The sequence below is a fragment of the Myotis nattereri genome (assembly GCF_964212035.1).
Source record: "Myotis nattereri genome assembly, chromosome: 14".
NCBI classification, from domain to species: Eukaryota; Metazoa; Chordata; class Mammalia; order Chiroptera; family Vespertilionidae; genus Myotis; species Myotis nattereri.
This window is the reverse complement of record NC_138089.1, coordinates 7745224-7763976: the sequence shown is the minus strand read 5'-3', so window position 1 is coordinate 7763976 and position 18753 is coordinate 7745224. Positions and strand designations below refer to the sequence as shown.

General features: G+C 39.5%; 1 protein-coding gene across 1 annotated transcript in view; it reads right to left on the bottom strand.

Moving 5' to 3' along the window:
• The window catches only part of TMF1 (TATA element modulatory factor 1), a 38396-nt gene extending 21549 nt beyond the window's left edge, over nucleotides 1-16847 (bottom strand). The window contains exons 1-5 of the mRNA XM_081106189.1: nucleotides 15767-16847; nucleotides 12104-13311; nucleotides 10330-10433; nucleotides 9540-9666; nucleotides 6940-7045 (exon numbers count right to left, since the gene is read on the bottom strand). Coding sequence (XP_080962315.1) covers nucleotides 6940-7045; nucleotides 9540-9666; nucleotides 10330-10433; nucleotides 12104-13311; nucleotides 15767-15908 — 1687 coding nt within the window. The 5' untranslated portion in view covers nucleotides 15909-16847. The remainder of the gene's footprint in view (nucleotides 1-6939; nucleotides 7046-9539; nucleotides 9667-10329; nucleotides 10434-12103; nucleotides 13312-15766) is intronic.
• Nucleotides 16848-18753: the final 1906 nt, after the last annotated feature.

The window sequence follows — 18753 nt, the reverse complement described above, 5'->3', positions numbered from 1 at the left end:
GAGTGGACTACAGATTCAATGCAATCCTATCAAAATTCCAAGGGCATACTTCATACACACACACACAGAAATAAATAAATCCTAAAATTCATCTGAAACCACAAAAGACCTCAAATAGCAAAAGCAATCCTGGATAAGTACAAAGTCAGAGGTATCACAACATATTACAAAGCTACAGAAATCCAAACAATATGGTACATACATAAAACCAGACATACAGACCAAATGAACAGAATAGAGAGTTTAGAAATAAATCCACACATTTATAGCCAACTTATCTCTAACAAGGATGCCGAGAACACACAGTGGGGAAAGGATAGTCTGATAATAAATGTTACTGGGAAATTGAATTTCCATATGCAGAAGGATGAAACTGGACTTTATCATATACCAAATATAAAAATAATTTGAAAACAGATTAAAAACTTATATGTTAAGGCCTAAAACTGTAAAACTACTAGAAGAAAGCACAGGAAAAAAGCTTGGCATTGGTCTTGGCAATGATTTTTTGGATATGATACCAAAAGCATAGACACAAAAGCAATAATAAACAAATGTGATTACATCCAAGTAAAAACTACTGCACAGCAAAGACAACCATCAACAGAATAAAAAGACAATCTACATATTAAAATATTTGTCCTTTTGTGTCTGGCTTCTTGTTTTCAAAATTCATCCATGTTACAGAATGTATCAGAATGTCATTCTTCTTTTGGCTCAGTAATATTCCACTGCATGGATATACCACATTTGGTTTATCCATTCATTTGCTGATGAACATTCGAGGTTGTTTACACCTATTGGCTATTATGAGTAATGTTTTAGTGAACACTGGTGTACAAGTATCTGACTAGGGACAATTCCTTTGGGTATATACTTAGGAGTAGAATTGCTGAATCATATGGCAATTGTATTTTTAGCTTTTTAGGAACCTCCAAATCTTTCCATAGTGGCTACACCAGCAATGTTATGAGGGTTCCAATTTTTCCATATCCTCCCCAATACTTATTTTCTGGTTTTTAACTTTTTTTTTAATTGAACTTATTGGGGGTTACATTGGTTAATAAAATTATATAGGTTTCAAGTATACAATTCTATAACACATCATCTGTATATTGTATTGTATGTTTACCACCCCAAGTCATGTCTTCTTTCATCACCATTTATCGCTTCTTTACCATCTTCTACCTCCCCCACCTGTTCCCCCTTTCCATCTAGTAATCACCATACTTTTGTCTGTCTCTGAGGTTGTTTTTTTCTTACTCCTTTCATCCTTTCCACCCAGCCCCACAACCCTCTCCCCTCTGACAGCTAGCTGTCAGTCTATTCTCTGTATCTGTAGGTCTGTTTCTATGTTATTTGTTAGTTTATTTTGTTCATTAGATTCTACACATAAGTGAAATTAATATTTTAATATCTAGAATATACAAATTATTAGACACAAAAAATAGATTAGAGGTTACCAGGGACTAGAGGGAAGAAAAAATGGGGATGTATTGCTTAATGGTTACAGAGTTTCTGTTTGAGGTGATGAAAAAGTTTTGGAAATAGTGATGGTTGCACCACATGGTGAATGTAATTAATGCCACTGAACTGTACACCTAAAAATCATTAAAATGGCAAATTTCGATATACTTTATCACAACTAAAAATAATATAACACACCAAAACCTCTGAATTGTCCACTTTAAATGGGCAAACTATATATTGTAATAACTATGCATGGTGTCAGGTGGGTATCAGATTTACTGGGGGAATCACATCACAAATTGCATCAATGTCTAACCACTATGATATCCACCTAAAACTAATATAATATTGAATGTCAAATGTAATGAAAAATAAAAGGCAATCTACAGAATGGAAAAAAATAGTTATAAGTCATATATCTGATAAGAGATTAATATCCAAAATATATGAAGAACTCATACAACTCAACAACAATAACAAAATTTAAAAATGGGCAAAACGTATTAATAGACATTTCTTGAAAGACAAAAATGGCCAGCAGGTATATGAAAAAGTGATCAACACCATTAATCATCAGGGAAATGCAAATCAAAACTACAATGAAATATCACCTCAGACCTGTTAGAATAGTTATTATCAAAAAGACCAAAAAAAAAAAATAGCCTAGCTGGTGTGGCTCAGTGGTTGAGCATTGAACTATGAACTGGGAGGTCACCATTCGATTCCTGGTCAGGGCACATGTCCAGGTTGCAGTCTTGATGCCCAGTAGGGGACATGCAGGAGGCAGCCAATCAATGTTTCTCTCTCATCAATGTTTCTCTCCCTTCTTCTCTGAAATCAACAAAAAAATATATTTTTTGAAAGACAAAAAATACCTACTGGCAAGAATGTAAAAAAAAGGAAAGCCTTGTACATTACTAATGGGAATGTAAATTGGTGCAGCCATTATGGGAAACAATATGGAGATTCCTCAAAAAATTAAAAGTAGAACTACCTTATAATCTAGCAATCCCACTTCTAAGTATATAACCAAAGAAAATGAAATCACCATCTCAAAGAGATGTCTGCATTCCCATGTTCACTGTAATATTATTCACAATAGCCAAGATATGGAAACAACCCAGTGTCTGTCTGTCAATGGATGAATGCATGTGGTGTATAAAGGAAATGTGCCTGTGTGGCTCAGCTGGTCGGAGCATCGTCCCGACTGAAAGGTTGTGGGTTTGATCCCTAGCTGAAGTCCCTAGTTGGGATGTTTACAGGAGGCAACCAATCGATGTTTCTTTCTCTTTCTCAAATCAATAAGCATGTCCTCAAATAAAGATTTTTTTAAAAAGGAAGTGTGGCGTGTGTGTGTGTGTGTCTGTGTGTGTGTGTGTAAATGTAATATTATTTAGCCTTAAAAAATAAGGAAATCCTGCCATTTGCAACAACATGGATAAACCTAGAGGAAGAAATAAAATAAGCCAGGCACAGATACTGCATGATATCACTTATATCTAGAACCTAAAAAGTTGAATTCATAGCCCTAGCTGGTTTGGCTCACTGGGTAGAGCGTCAGCCTGCAGACTGAAGGGCCCCAGGTTCAATTCTGGACAAGGGCACATGACCGGGTTGTGGGCTCGATCCCCAGTGTGGGGTGTGCAGGAGGCAGCCGATCAGTGATTCTCTCTCATCATTGATATTTCTGTCTCCCTCTCCCACTCCCTTCCTCTCTGAACTAAATAAATAAATCTCATCAGACAGTAAAAAAAAAAATTGAACTCATAGAAGCAGAGAATAGAATGGTGGTTAGCAGGAGGGGGCGGGAGGATGGGGAGATGTTGGTCAAAGGGTATACAAAGATTCAGTTTTGCAGAATGAGTAAGTTCTGGAGATCTTATGTATAGCATGAAAACCGAAATTAAAAATACTACATTGTACACTTGAAATTTGCTAGAAGAATACAGCTTAACCACACACAAAAAAGGGTGATTATATAGGTGAGTGATATGTTAATTAACTGTGTAATCATTTCATAATATATACATATATCAAAAATCATGATGTATACCTTAAATATATACAATTTTTCTCAATTATACTTCAATAAAGCTGAAAAAAACGAATTTAGGAATGAAATGTTATGTTATGTCACCTACTTTCAAATGCTTGGCAAGCCCTAGCAGGTTTGGCTCAGTGGATAGAGGGCTTGCAGACTGAAGGGTCCCAGGTTCGATTCCATTCAAGGGCACATGCCCAGGTTGCTGGCTCCATCCCCACTGGGGGGCATGCAGGAAGCAGCCAATCAGTGATTCTCTCTCATAATTGATGTTTCTATCTCTCTCCCTCTCTCTTCCTCTCTGAAATCAACAAAAATGTATTAAAAAAAAACAACACACCACAAACAAAAAAAAAATGCTTGGCAAAAAGTGTAGTTAGTGTATACAGAAAGATATGGAGGTGTTGCTAAATGTTAATAGTTGATGAATCAAGGTAATCCACTATAGCATGCTTTCAGCTTTAAGTCTTTTAGTTTTTCAACTGTGAATTTAAAAATACCTCTGGGGGATACAGAAGCAGTATGTAAGTACTCTCATAAAAAAATCGTGCTAGCCCAGCCAGTGTGGCTCAGTGGTTGAGCAGTGACCTATGAACCAGGAGGTCACAATTCGATTCCAGGTCAGGGCACATGCCCAGGTTGGAGGCTTGATCCCCAGTAGGGGGCATGTAGGAGGCAGCTCATAAATGATTCTCTCTCATCATTAGACATTAAAATTTTTTTTGTTAATCCTCACCCATATTTTTCCATTAATTTTTAGAAAGAGTGGAAGGGAGGAGGAGAGACAGAGAGAGAAACATCGATGAGAGAGAGAGAGAGAGAGAGAGACAGAGAGAGAGAGAGAGAGAGACAGACAGACAGACATCGATTGGTTGCCTCCTGCATCAGCCCTGACCAGGGCCAGGGATCATGCCTTTGACTGGAATCAAAGCCAAGACCCTTCAGACCGTGGGCCAACACTCTATCCACTGAGCAAAACTGGCTAGGGCGATATTAGTATTTTTAATAATAAAACCGTGTACTTAGCCTTCCCCTCAATCTCTAACGTTGTAGCATAAGGCAGTTAGTGACTTCAAGGTGTTTTAATAAACTCTTCCTTCATTTTTCTATTTCAGTGCTTAGACTGTGTTTGATAATTATGTTTGTACCTATATTTCACTCTTCTAAAGGACACCAGGGTGTATTGTATTTATTACTATATCAAACATAACATTTGATATGCTGTTAAATAATAGCATAACAAAATAATCAGAAAGAGAACAAAAAAAGCCCAGAGTAAGTAAAAGGAAGGAAATAATAATGGTCAGAGCAGAAATAAATGACAAAAAGACTAAAAAAACCAATAGAAATGATCAATGAAACCAAGAGCTGGCTCGTTGAAAAGATAAACAAGATTGATGGAACTTTAGCCAGACTCATCAAGAAACAAAGAGAGAGGACCCAAATAAATAAAATCAGAAATGAAAGAGGCAAGAACACAACTAAGATCACAGAAACACAATGAATTGTAAGAAAATACTTTGAAGATCTATTTGCCAACAAACTGGACAACCTGGGTGAAATAGACAAATTCCTAGAAACATACAATCTTCCAAAACTCAATCAGGAAGAATCAGAAAACCTCAATAGGCAATAACAACTGATGAAATTGAAGCAGTAATCAAAACATTCCCAGCAAACAAAAGCCCTGGATCAGATGGCTTCATGGTAAGTTTTACCAAACTTTTAAAGAAGAATTAACACTAATCCTCCTCAAACTATTCCAAAAAATTCAAGAGGAGGGAAGACATCTAAGCTCTTTTTATGAGGCCAGCATTCTCCTAATCCCAAAACCAGATAAAGACACTATAAAGAAAGAAAATTATAGGCCAATATCCCTGATGAACACAGATGCTAAAATCCTCAAAAAAATATTAGCAAATAGGATCAAGCAATACATTAAAAAGATCATACACCATGACCAAGTGGGATTTATTCCAGGGATGCAAAGATGGTTCAATATTCGAAAATCAATAAACGTGATACACCGCATAAATAAAAATGAAGGATAAAAATCATATGATCATATCAATAGACACAGAAAAAGCATCTGACAAAATCCAGTATCCATTTATGATAAAAACTCTCAGCAAAGTGGGAATAGAGGGATCATACCTCAACATAATAAAGGTCATATGACAAACCTACAGCCAACATAATACTCAATGGGCAAAAACTAAAAGCATTTCCTTTAAGATTAGGAACACACAGGGATATCGCTTTCACCACTCTTATTCAACACTAGAGGCCCGGTGCACGACATTCATGCACTGGGGGGGGGGGGGGGGGGGGGAGGAGCCGGGGGAGGTCCTTCAGCCCGGCCTGCACCCTTTCGAAGTCCAGAAGCCCTCCAGGGATGTCTGACTGACTGCGGGGAGCGGGCCTAAGCCGCAGGTGGACATCATTAGCGCTGCCACTGAGGCAGGTCGTGGTGTTCACCAGCCGCCAGTCTGGCTTGTAGCTGAGTGGCGCTCCCTCTGTGGGAGCGCACAGACCACCAGGGGCAGCTCCTGCGTTGAGCGTCTTGGTTTAAATGATAGGCTGTGCCCAACTGGCGTGGCTCAGTGGCTGAGCGTCAACCTATGAACCAGGAGGTCACAGTTCGATTCCAGGTCAGGGGATATGCCTGGGTTGCGGGCTCGATCCCTATTGGGGGGCATGCAGGAGGCAACTGATCAATGATTCTCTCTCATCACGGATGTTTCTTTCTCTCTCTCCCTCACCTCTCCTCTCTGAAATACAATGGGGAACCTAGCCCGCAACCCAAGCATGTGCTCTTAACCCTTTGAGTGGCAACCAATATCCTAGGAACTATGCTAAAATTGCCAAGGCATTTTGAGGTAAGGTTTTTAAATTTTTTTTCCCACATAAAGAGTGAACTACTAGCATCTAATAGTGACACTGCAGGAGGAGCGTGACAGCGCTCCCGGCACTTTTGGTGAAAGACAGAAGGAGCGCGATTGTGCCCCCCGGCACTCTAGGGGTTAACTAGAATCGAACTCAGGACCCTTCAGGACCCTTCAGTCCACAGGCTGACGCTCTATCCACTGAGCCAAACCAACTAGGACAATAAAAATATTTTTTAAAAAAATAAATAAATAAATGACAGGCTGTAAGACCTGTTACAAGCTTGCTTCAGGAGGCACAAACTTCTATTTTTCAGAGAATTATTAATTTCCCTCTCTAGAAAAAAAAAGCTACATTATGTGTCTATCTGCCTCTGTACATCTTGCTCCTCATTCTTCCATAAATTATAACCTACCATTTCTGAGATTTAAGTGCAAACCTTACTTGCTTCCAATGTTTTTTTATTAGGAAGCAGCAGCTAGTTATGTTGCAAGTATTTTTCCTATCTTTACCAGATTTTTCATAATCAATTAAATACGCACCTTCTTCCAATAATCCTCGGATCTGCTCATCTTTCTCTTTCAAAAGGTCTGAAGTTTCACTACAATTTAATCTAGTCGCAAGTTCTTCTTTCATAGTTTTGATTTCCTAATTAAAAAAATAATAATGTAAATACCATAAAGAATTACTTTCATTCTGGGCATATTTTTCAATTATCTTCCATATTCCCAAAAGTCATCAATAATCACATTCTTGATAAGAATTCATAAGTTTTGTTCTGTTACCCTGAATTTATTACCTTGGTTAACAGCTTTGAAAATGATATAGAAAACCTGAATTCAGATATAAACAGGTTTTAATATGGAAATGGAAATGAGAATAAGTTAAATTTCAATACTCAATTCTTGAGTTTCTCTACCTACATTTTCTACAAGCATTATAATTGGAACAACATTTCAAACAGTACATGTCTCCATTTCTCACTATACTTCTTTTCCTTATTAAAACTCACTCACACTACTAGCGTGTTGTGAAATGAAAGGAAAACCATGATTATATAAAGTTTGATCTACTTTAATAAAGCAGAGATTCAGCAGAAATATTTCAAGATAGTTTATCTTTAAAAGCTACAATGAAGCCGAAACCGGTTTGGCTCAGTGGATAGAGCGTCGGCCTGTGGACTGAAGGGTCCCAGGTTCGATTCCGGTCAGGGGCATGTGCCTGGGTTGCAGGCACATCCCCAGTAGGAGATGTGCAGGAGGCAGCTGATTGATGTTTCTAACTCTCTCTCTCTCTCTCCCTTCCTCTCTGTAAAAACTCAATAAAATACATATAAATAAATTTAAAAAAAATAAATAAATAAAAGCTACAATGAAGAAGTGTGATGAGATGGAAAGTCTTCTATAATTTAAAATTTGGTTTTAAGAGATGCTCTGGAATTAAAAATAGCTAAAAACAACTAACATTTATTGGGTATGTAAAGCATACTTTGTATCCATTATCCTTTAATCCTGACAGCAATCCTATGAGGGAGGCAAGTACACAAACAAGAAAACTAAGACTCGGAAAGACGGAGTAAACTTTCAAGGTCAGAGTGAAGACTGGAAACCAGGGCTGTGGACCCCAAAGCCCATGCTCTGAGCCACCCATAACACTGCTCTCCATTAACCACCCATAACACTGCTCTCCATTAACCACCCATAACACTGCTCTCCATTAACCACCCATAACACTGCTATCCATTTCTAATTGTCAAAATGTTGATTCACACATCAAGGTCCAGTAGGAACGTCATGTCTTCCGTGAAACCTTCCTCAATTACCCTGGTTAGAATCCATCCTCTATCATACCATTCCAAACTGCTTATTCATCTGTATAACTTATTTAATTCTGCCTAGTACTTTACAGTTGTTGACATTGTCTTCTATCACTAGAAAAGCAAATTTGTCACTTAAGGTAATTCAATTTACCTTTGAATGAATGGTCTATGGCTCTTAAGCAGGTCATACATGGTAATACACATAAAAGTGTGTTAAAATTTAGGGCCCAAGTTTTTTCCTTTACAGTGAATGGTTTCAATCTATTTTAGATCTATAATTCAAAGTGCACTATAGGAAACAAACATTACTTAAAATCCAATTTCTTGATTAAATTGGACCAGATGAAATACAGTAGGGACAAGAGGTAACTTGGTTAGGTAGTCTCAGGTTATTACTAGTGTCTGAAATGAACTAGCTAGTTAAAACAACCAAGCAAATGGAGGTATATGACATATTTCTTTTCTGTAAGAGTATATGCAGAAAAATTATATTAACAGTGGTCAAGAAGGGGAAAGGCAACCTAACTGAGAATGGCAAATGCTAAGAAATATGATTACTCACAGCTGGATTACAAGCAATAATGACTAACCTTAGTTGGTTACCAATTTCTGAAATAACCAACTGTTCCAAATGGTAAGACTCAGAACAATGGTCCCCAACTAGGAGTGATTTGACTCCAAGGGGAACATTTGGCAATGTCTGCTAACATTTTCAATTAGCGCAGCTGAGGGGAAGAGGAGGACGGCAATAGGGAAGGGTGATACTGTCATCTGGTATGTAGGGCCTGGGATGCTGGTCAGCACCCTACCATGCACAGGACAGCTGTATACAACATAAAATTATATACCACAAAATGTCAACAGTGCTAAGGTTGAGAAATCCTACATTAGAATAAATAAATGTTATGCCCCCCAAGAGTTAATATATTTTAAAATTACTTTGACTTGAACAAGTATGTATGTTTGAAGTGGTAGAAAATTAACAAACCAGAGTAATGATAAATTTTATTTAGAGGGACCATTTAGACTTGTATTATTTACTTTCATGAAATTATCATTTACAAAAAATTAGTCTAGTGATCCTTGCTATATATTTTGCAAGGACTTATAAATTACACAGACAAGTATTTGCTTAGAATTTTTTAAAGTATCAAAATTTATCATTTTAAAGGTATTGAAAAATTTACAAATTAAGTGTTAATATTCTATAGTATCCCTTTACTCTTACCTCTCTTTTTTCCAATACCAAAATACAATGAAGGCACTGCTCAAAAATCTATGTCCCTATAGAGTTTAATTAATATTATTTTAAACTTCCATTACCTTTTTAGCAGCATCCCTCTCTTTGCAGGCTAGCTGAACTTTCTTTTCTGCTTCTGCAATTCTCTGAGCAAACTCATCTTTCAAGGAAGAAATGCTGCTGCTTTCTTCTTTCACTCTGAACATTTCACTAAATTTAAAATAATACTGAGACTGAGGATCCTTGTTTAAACATTCCCAAGTTAACAAAATGAGTTCAGTTTGCAAAAGGAAAATGACATTGTCTTCAATACATGGTATAATAAAGTAGATTAGTTTTAGTCCTGTCACCTTTTCAGAGAAAAATTACCCACTTAATTTATTTTAAAACACCTGAAAGAAAACCCATTAATAACTGAAAATGTCAACAATGTTTGTTATGTAAAAATAAAAGTAAATGAAATTTTTCATTTTGAATCTTATGTCACATTTTACCAATCACCTTCATAAAGCAAGTCAATACTCAGTATATTTTTAAAAACTGTAATATCACTGTTTTAAATCTCTAATACTAAAATATTATTAATAAGAAGGGAAAAAAGGTTGGTTTTTTTTGTTTTTTTTTGCAAAATACCTCTCCTCTCTTCAATGCCAAAGGTAATATGGTCAAGATAATGTGAGGAGAAAAGTAATATCTAAGGTTAGAATTGAAATGCTATTCAAATTTTAATAATTATAAACAAATTAAATTATAAACCATTTTAATTTAAATAATTATAAACAAGTTAAATTATAAATCATTTTCTTAAGTAATATCCAAGTGTATGGGCTTCTATGAAGTGTAAAAAGTGACTCACATTTGTAAAATACTTACTCTTTCAGATTATCATAAGCTTCTTCTAGAAGTGCTTTTTCTTTACTGAGAGATAATAACTGAGCCTCCCTTTTGTCCAGTTTCTCGTTCAGAAATGCAACTTTCTAGACAAGGAACATGACAAAAGTCAAATAGTTAACATCAGTGACGAGCTGAAAGTGACTAACCACTATAATCAATAAAACAGCATTACCTCATAAAAAGAATCAAATACTGAGAACAAAATGAAACAGCACAAGAATTCATACACAGCTTGTAGGAGAGTATAAAGTAGTACAAGCACGTAGCAGGTGGGAGTATAAATTAGTAAACCACTTAGAAAAACTATCAGGCAATATCTAACTAAAGATGTAGAAAATTCTACTTTTAGGTCTACCTTAGAGGAAAAATTGCTGCATGTGTTATACAAGAATACCTACAGTAGTTAGTAACAGCAAAACTTGGAAAGAGTGTGCATATTTCACCAAGAGAGGAAGAGAGAGAGAGATGTGATAAAAAATCCTATATAATAAAAGCCTAATATGCTAAGTGTCCAGTCGTCCAGTCCTCTGTTCAACCAATCAAAGCATGATATGTTAATGATATGCTAAGGCTGCACAACCGCTCACTATGACATGCACTGACCACCAGGGGGCAGATGCTCCAACCGGTAGATTAGCTTGCTGCTGGGTTCTGGCCGATAGGGACTGAGCAAGATGGGCCAGTCATGCCCTGGAGTCTTCCCACGGTCCCTCCCCAGCTGGCCAACCTTCCACGTCCCTCCCCGGCCCTGATTGTGCAATGGTGAGTCCCTCAGCCTGGCCTGATCCCTCTCGCAATCCAGGACCCCTTGGGGATGTCAGAGAGCCAGTTTCGGCCTGATCCCACAGGCCAGGCCGAGGGACCCCACTGGAGCACAAATTCGTGCACCAGGCCTCTAGTAAATAAATAAACGAAGGGCTTCAAAGGCTCTAATAACGTTCTATATCTTAGCAGGGCAGTGGGTATACAAGTGTATGTTTTTCCATATTATTCTTTAATCCAAACATATAACATGTAACCTTTTAAATATAATACACTACATTTAAAAAGTAACTTTAGAAAATCCATGGGCATGCAATTTTAAAATCTCCAGAATATATTGGAATAAAATAAGCTAAGCCAAAAGAAATGGTTATTAGATCCTGCTGGAGCAGTGATACACTTATTGAAGGGGAAAAAATGGTGCCTTTTGAACTAAAAAAAATTAACTTACTTGATTTAAGTCTAGATTAATCTAGGAATCACTTATCTTCTTAAAATAGTTCAAAAATATCTTATTGAAATAAATAGTATTGTTTTCTAGGAATTCAAACTGCTAGTAAAACTGCAGCAAGGCATTTCATTTGTGAATATTAGACCCAGGTAAGAGAGGCTGGCACTTTTTTACATAAGTAATTCAGCACATGGCATTTACAGGGCAGTTCTTCAAACATCCTATATTTCTCAGAGGAGGCTATCAAAGATGCCGCATGCGGCCTGGCTGGCGTACCTCAGTGGTTGAGTGCCAACCTATGAACCAGGTCATGGTTCAATTCCTGGTCAGGGCACATGCTGGGTTGCGGGCTCAATCCCTAGTGTTGTTTGTACAGGAGACAGCCAATCAATGATTCTCTTTCATCATTGATGTTTCTATCTCTCTCCCTCTCCTTTCCTCTCTGAAGTCAGTAAAAATACATTAAATAAATAAATAAAATAAACACATGATTAATCTCTGAAGAGTATCCAAAAACCCTCTTGCACTTTCTAGAGTTACCTTGCAAATGTCCTCCTCCTCAGAAAGTGCTTCTGGCTGACTTCCTGCAGCTTCGCACTGCTCAGCCACCTTGTCTAAGACAGTGTGTCCTTCATTTATTGGCGGAGAAGAAACCAAGATATCAGGCTGTTCACAGTTCACAGGAGTTGCACTCCGTCCACTTTCTTCCATTTCTGTTTCCTCAGTGGGTATAACTGTTTCATTTACTTCTTCCTCAGATTTTCCTTCAACAGGTTCAACTACTTTAGTCTTTGGGGTTGAAGGATTAACTATAATAGGTACTAAAGCATAACCCTTGCCTGACAATTCGTCGTCTGAATTGATTTCACTTACACTTCGGCTATCTAATGACTGTACACTAAACGAGTCTATTCTTTCAAAAGCATCAGATGAGCAGCAACTCTCAGTGAGTTTGGGGAAGTCGTCTAAACGATTATACTCAGGACAAGCAGATGCCGAGAGAAGCTGAAAAGATGTCTGCATCAAGTGAAGACTTGATTTTGCATCTGTAGTCTCTTGTCTCGAACTTGCTGAGCTCTCACTTATTACACTTTCATGATCTAGAACTTCAATATCACTGGTAGTAGAAGTACCTGAGGAGAAGGTACTAACGGGAGGAGAAGGTGTATTGCTCTGTCTGTCTTCGTGTTTCTGTTCCTTTGCTTCTGAAGCTATGTCCTTTGTTTCTGCTGTGGGAGACTGCGTAGACATGTTAGATACACTTTCCCTAGTTGTTTTAACATTAATTACACTCTCAGATACTTTCAAACTTGTGGTTGACACCTTCATATCAGAATCTTTATTAACGGTTTCTCCATGCTCGCCTTCAGTTTTAGGTGACAGAGTGGCGACTGCCCGATTTTCCCCAGGGGATACACAGGGAAAAGAGTCAGTCCTTTTTGACTCAGTTGTTTCAGGTGTTCTTGACCCTCCAGTGTGCACGGTCTCCTGTAAGGTGCTTTTCACTTCTTCTTCTGGTCTCTGTGATTTAGCCGGTGGTTTGGATACCACTGGACTCTTCTGAATGGTCTGGACATCCGCTGGCGAGAGAAAGGCACTGAAGAAATTTTCAGATTCATCTACCACTGTTCTCCGAACTGGCTTTGTAATTGCTTTGGGAGAGGCTGCCGGTTGACTCTGCGGCTCTGCGTTTGATTTTATTCCCCAGGTTGAAGTATCCCATCCTCCACTGACAGGGGGACTTATTCCTTTGACAAAAAATATATATATACATATTTAAAAATAAAAATTATATATATTATACAACAATCATTATTGTTAGTCAATATAAATGTTAAAAAAAGAAAGTCAATGGAATATAATCTATAATTTGTCCCTGTCAAACTCCTTGCCTACTATATAATTAATTAGTTAGTGGGTTAACTTTGGACCTTAAAGAGGAAAACTGGTATGCATCTGTCCCAAAGAAACTAAAAACAAAGATAAAAACTGGACGAGGCCTGGACTACCAAAGCAAGTATATTATTCTCTCCCACAACAAATCAAGAAAATAATGGTATGTTCTAAAACATGCTAAGCCCAAGATACAATTAATATTACCTTCTATTAAGTTAGCTTCATATTAATTTTATTCTTGTAATATCAAGAATACAACAGAGTTATGAGCTAGACAAGAGAGCAACACTAAAAATCTGAACCAAAATACTGGTGACAGATGTCCTTTTTTCAAAAGATCAAAGTAAACTGATGGGGACAGTAACTGGAAATTCATTTTCAGTCACTTAACAACAAGCTCATTCTCCAAGTCCCACTTTCCAAATCCACTCCATGAGAAAGTTTTGTTCTAATTGCTAAATTATGTCAGCAATTAGTAGGTCATATGAATTTCATAAATGTGCATTTTTATTAAAATTACTGCTGTTTGATATAGATGGTAACTTACACTAGAATTTTTTAAAAACAGGAAAAATATCGCTGGGTAAAAAAAAGGTAATTGTATTAGTCATGGACATGTATGCTACTAAAAAACCCAATGATAAACCAAAAATGGCATATTCCCTAAAATGTTTAAAGAATTCATTTTTTTAAATTATGCCTTTTCTATATTTAAAAGTGGCTGAGAATTATCACAAATTATGCACAATTAGAAGTTGGTGGCCAGAACACAAATACCTAAAAACTCCTACAAACTGCCAAGCCCTATATTAAAGTCTATCCTTTAATATGACTTTGGCGGCATATAGAAAACTTCAGTTTAAGGACAGTTTATATCCACTTGTTCAGCATATTAAAACAATGTAAAAAGGTGAAAACCAAAATTTAAGATGCAAATGAACAAGCAAGAATAAGTCTGCTAATTTAGTTTAAGTCATCTTAATGAATTATAGAAGTCAAATTTGCCTCTTGGAAAATGTTTTATATAAAGCCCAGGTTATCTGATATCCACTTAAAATACTCCTTTCTGGCCCGGCCAGCATGGCTCACGGTTCGATTCCAGCCAGGGGCACATGCCCAGGTTGCAGCTCAAACCCCAGTGTGGAGCCTGCGGGAGGCAGCAGATCAATGATTCTCTCTTCATTGATGTCTGTCTGTCTGTCTCTCTCTCTCCTTCTCCCTTTCTCTCTGAAATGAATAAAAATACATTTTTAAAAAATACTACTTTCGGAAGACTGGTCATGTTGTAATCATGGCAATGTAAAATAAAAATAGGTGATCAATAAATATTAATGGCATTTCACTAAAATCCGAGTCTATTCTGGATAACATTTTAAAAAATGATTATATAGCCCTGGCTGGTGTAGCTCACTGGGTTGGGCTGCATCCCGTGCACCAAGAGATTGCCAGTTCCAATCCCGGTCAGGGTGCGTGCCCAAGTTGCAGGTTCGATCCCTGGTCCGGCGTGTGCACGAGGCAAACGATCAATTGTTTTTCCTCTCACATGGATGTTTTTCTCTCCCTTCCTTTCTCTCTAAAACTCAATAAAAAATATTTTAAAAACAATAAAAATTTAAAACGAATTATAAAGCACAATTCAAGCCCCAGGTTTCATAGAAAGAGTATTCTTATATTTAAAACTTACTGTCTCCTTTAAAGTTCAGTAATTAAAAATGTGGGGTACCTATGGAAAGGGCAGTTGAGCTACTCCAACAAGGTCTGGCATCCTGTAATAGAGTAGTCGGATCCTGACAGTAGACATGGGCCAAGAAGTCTCAAAATGTGGAACCTCAGATTCAGGTCCTGACTTTTCAGCGACGTGAAATTAGGAACAAAACCGGGAAAGGAGTCGCTAGGAATAACTTGCTCCTTCCCAGGGGCCACACAGCCAGACCCGCACGCCTTTACCCCCACAAAAGGCTAACGTTTCGGACACGCAGAGCCAAGCGCAGCCCGAGACCCTGCGAGGGTGGGCGGCCCCCGGACAGACCCACGTCGGCCGCGCACACGCCCGCCGCGCCCGGCGCCTGGATGAGCCTCGGTTTCCCGCGGGAAACACTGACCACGCGACCCTCCCTGGGGAGGGGCGGCCGCCTGCGGACTGGGGCGCCCCCCTTTTCCCGGAGGCCGAGCTCGGGGCGCGGGGCCCAGGCCCGCAGGCCCGCCCCCGGCCGCGGCAGGGAGGACCGCGGGGCGCTGCCGCGGGAAGGGGCCGCGCGGACCCGCCCGCCCGGCCGTACCCGGATCCCCGTACCCGGATCCCCGTACCCGGATCCCCGTAGGGGATGGTCTGGGCCCAGGCGCCCGGCTCCTCCTCCTGGATGTCCAGGACCCTGTCGATGGACTTCTGCGCCTGGGACAGGGCCTGCTTGGCGAAGCTGGAGAGCTGCGACGCGTTGAACCAGCTCATCCTCCCGTCGGGCCGGCCAGCCCGCAGGCGCGGGCCCGGGAGCGTGCGGGACCGGCCTCGCCCCTCCTGCTGTCGTCGGGCCTTCAGCGGGCGCCCATGACCGTCTCCGAGCCGCGGGCTACCCCCAGCCCTTCCCACCCCAGACGACTGGACGCACTGCGCATGCGCCGGCTACTTCCACGTCCACAACAACCAGAGCTCGGAGTTCCGACGGTGGGCGGAAGGCGAAGCACGCTGACGTCACATCCGGAGCCCAGAGTTGCCATTAGTTACCGGAGAACGCGGAACGGTTTCCCTTGATAGTGAATTTAGGGGTAGAGCAGGAGTTCTCAGCAGTTTTCCCGTGAGTTCCTTCCTAGAAATTTGCTCGCTATACTAAGAACTAGCGCCTTGCCAACAGTAATTGCAAACAAATGAAGTTTGGGAAGCGCACTACTTAGCGCTTTGCCTCAAATATTTACTTATGTGCTACGTGGTGGTAAGAAGAAACCCTGGGTTTGGGGATATACCTAGAAATACTCGACTTTGTATTAAAAAACCTGACCCAGCCCACCTGAGAGAAAAGGCCATCTTCCACGAGTTTACAGGCTGGAACAAGGGTGTAGAAGGCACCATCTCCCTTACCATAGAGGTCCTCCCTCTGCCCCTGTCAAAACAAACCTGGGAATCACTAAGCTTATTCCTCTCTTAATGTGTACTGTGCATATTATTTAAAATACCACTGTTTCTGCATGCAGTCCTCAAACATCTAGCTATATGAAGAAATCTAATTGGTGCCCTTCCTAATCTAATCAGAGGCTGTTTGGTTTGGCCCTATAGTGTTAAAGGTAAAATTCTACCAACATTTAAAAACCAGATTTCATACAAAAATCCAAATTTCCAGTTGATTTTGAAAAAATAAGGATTCCAACATGGAAAACACAGATAAAGTGATTGCCCCTTTTAACAAGTGCTTTTCATTCCAAGGTTGGGGGAAGGTGAGAGAGGGTGAAGGGGAGGGAGGAGGCAGGATGTGTTGATGTAAGGAAACTTGACTTGGGGCAATGCACAATACAATATACAGGTGATGTATTATAGAATGTACCAGAGGCCCAGTGCATGAAATTTGTGCACTGGGGGGTGGGGGGGGGGGCAGGGGAGGTCCCTCAGCCCGGCCTGCGCCCTCTTGCAGTCTGTGCAGTCTGGGAGCCCTTGGGGGAGCAGGCCTAAGTCATCAGTCGGACATCCTTAGTGGAGGCAGGAAAGGTTCCCTCCACACCACTGCGCGGGCCAGCCGTGAGCCCGGCTTCTGGTTGAGCACACTGACCACCAGGGGGCAGCTCCTGTGTTGAGTGTCTGCCAACTGGTCATTCTGCCATTTGGTTGATTTGCATATTAGCCTTTTATTCTATAGGATTATAGAAAAATACTTTTCACTCCAGTTTGCCACAGACCCTAACTAATCTTATTGTATTCTTATTACACCCCCCCTTGCTGTGGTTATTTACTTTACCTGTCCCTTCCCCATATTTGAGGATTTTACCCCACTGCAAGGAACTATTTTTCTTTTAAAATCCCTTCCAATACCTCTAATTGTACATTTTTGGATAAATGACCTAAACTCTCTAAAACTATTCAGCTCTTAGATGAAGATATTGTCAACTTCTTACAAGTCTACTTTTTTTTCTGTAAGGACATGTATTTGCAAGTTATGGAGGTAAAGGAAGGGCCATTGGAGCTTGGGAATGAGGAGGCTAATGGTGTGGTGCTTGGGGCAGGGAGGAGGTGGGGGAAGGGAAAGGAAAAGGGAAGGGCATGCTCTCAGGAGAGCCCTTACAAGTCTACTTTGAGAATGATTATAAAAGTGCCAGATGTGCTGAAACCGGTTTGGCTCAGTGGACAGAGCGTCGGCCTGCAGACTGAGGGGTCCCAGGTTCGATTCCGGTCAGGGGCATGTACCTGGGTTGCGGGCACATCCCCAGTCGGGGGTGTGCAGGAGGCAGGTGATCGATGTTTCTCTCTCATCGATGTTTCTAACTCTCTATCTCTCTCCCTTCCTCTCTGTAAAAAATCAATAAAATATATTTAAAAAAAAAAAGTGCTAGATGTCAGTTTCTTCACTTTCAAAAATTTATACTAACTCTGTCACTTTTTAAGCAAAGAAGTCTATCCCATATGATTATATAATGAAAAAATTATTTGTCAATGTGGAGCTTAAAAAAAAAAGTGAGTATGTAGCCCAGTGATAATTAGTCACAAAGCTTATGAATAGAAGATTGCCATCTAAGTCAAAGACATAGTGAGATCATATACATGTTTCCACACTGAGATACTAAAACTCATTTTTCAGAACTTATGCTTGACTTTGTTTTAAACCTCACTGTTTTTTTTTGGGGGGGGGGGAGGAGAGGGATTTTAAGAAACTTTAATATAAAAATATAGTTATTCTACTTCATTACAATATTTATGTGAGAGCAAATTAAATTAAAACAGTAGATATTTACTGTGGCAAAAATATTAATGCAGGTGCCATAAAAATTCTGTATTACTAATTCTGCTATACATTTAAAAATTATTCCTACACTACAAAACTACTTATTACCCTTAATATTTTGTTTGTTTATTTTTAATATTTTTTTTATTGATTGCAGAGAGAAAGGGAGAGGAAGAGAGAGATGGAAACATCAATGATGAGAGAAAATCATTGATCACTTGCCTCCTGCACGCCCCCTACTGGGGATCGAGCCCGCAACCTGGTCATGTGCCCCTGACTGGAATTGAACCTGGGACCCTTCAGTCCACAGGCAGATGCTCTATCCACTGAGCCAAACCAGCCAGGGCACCCTTAATATATTTTTAAAAGATT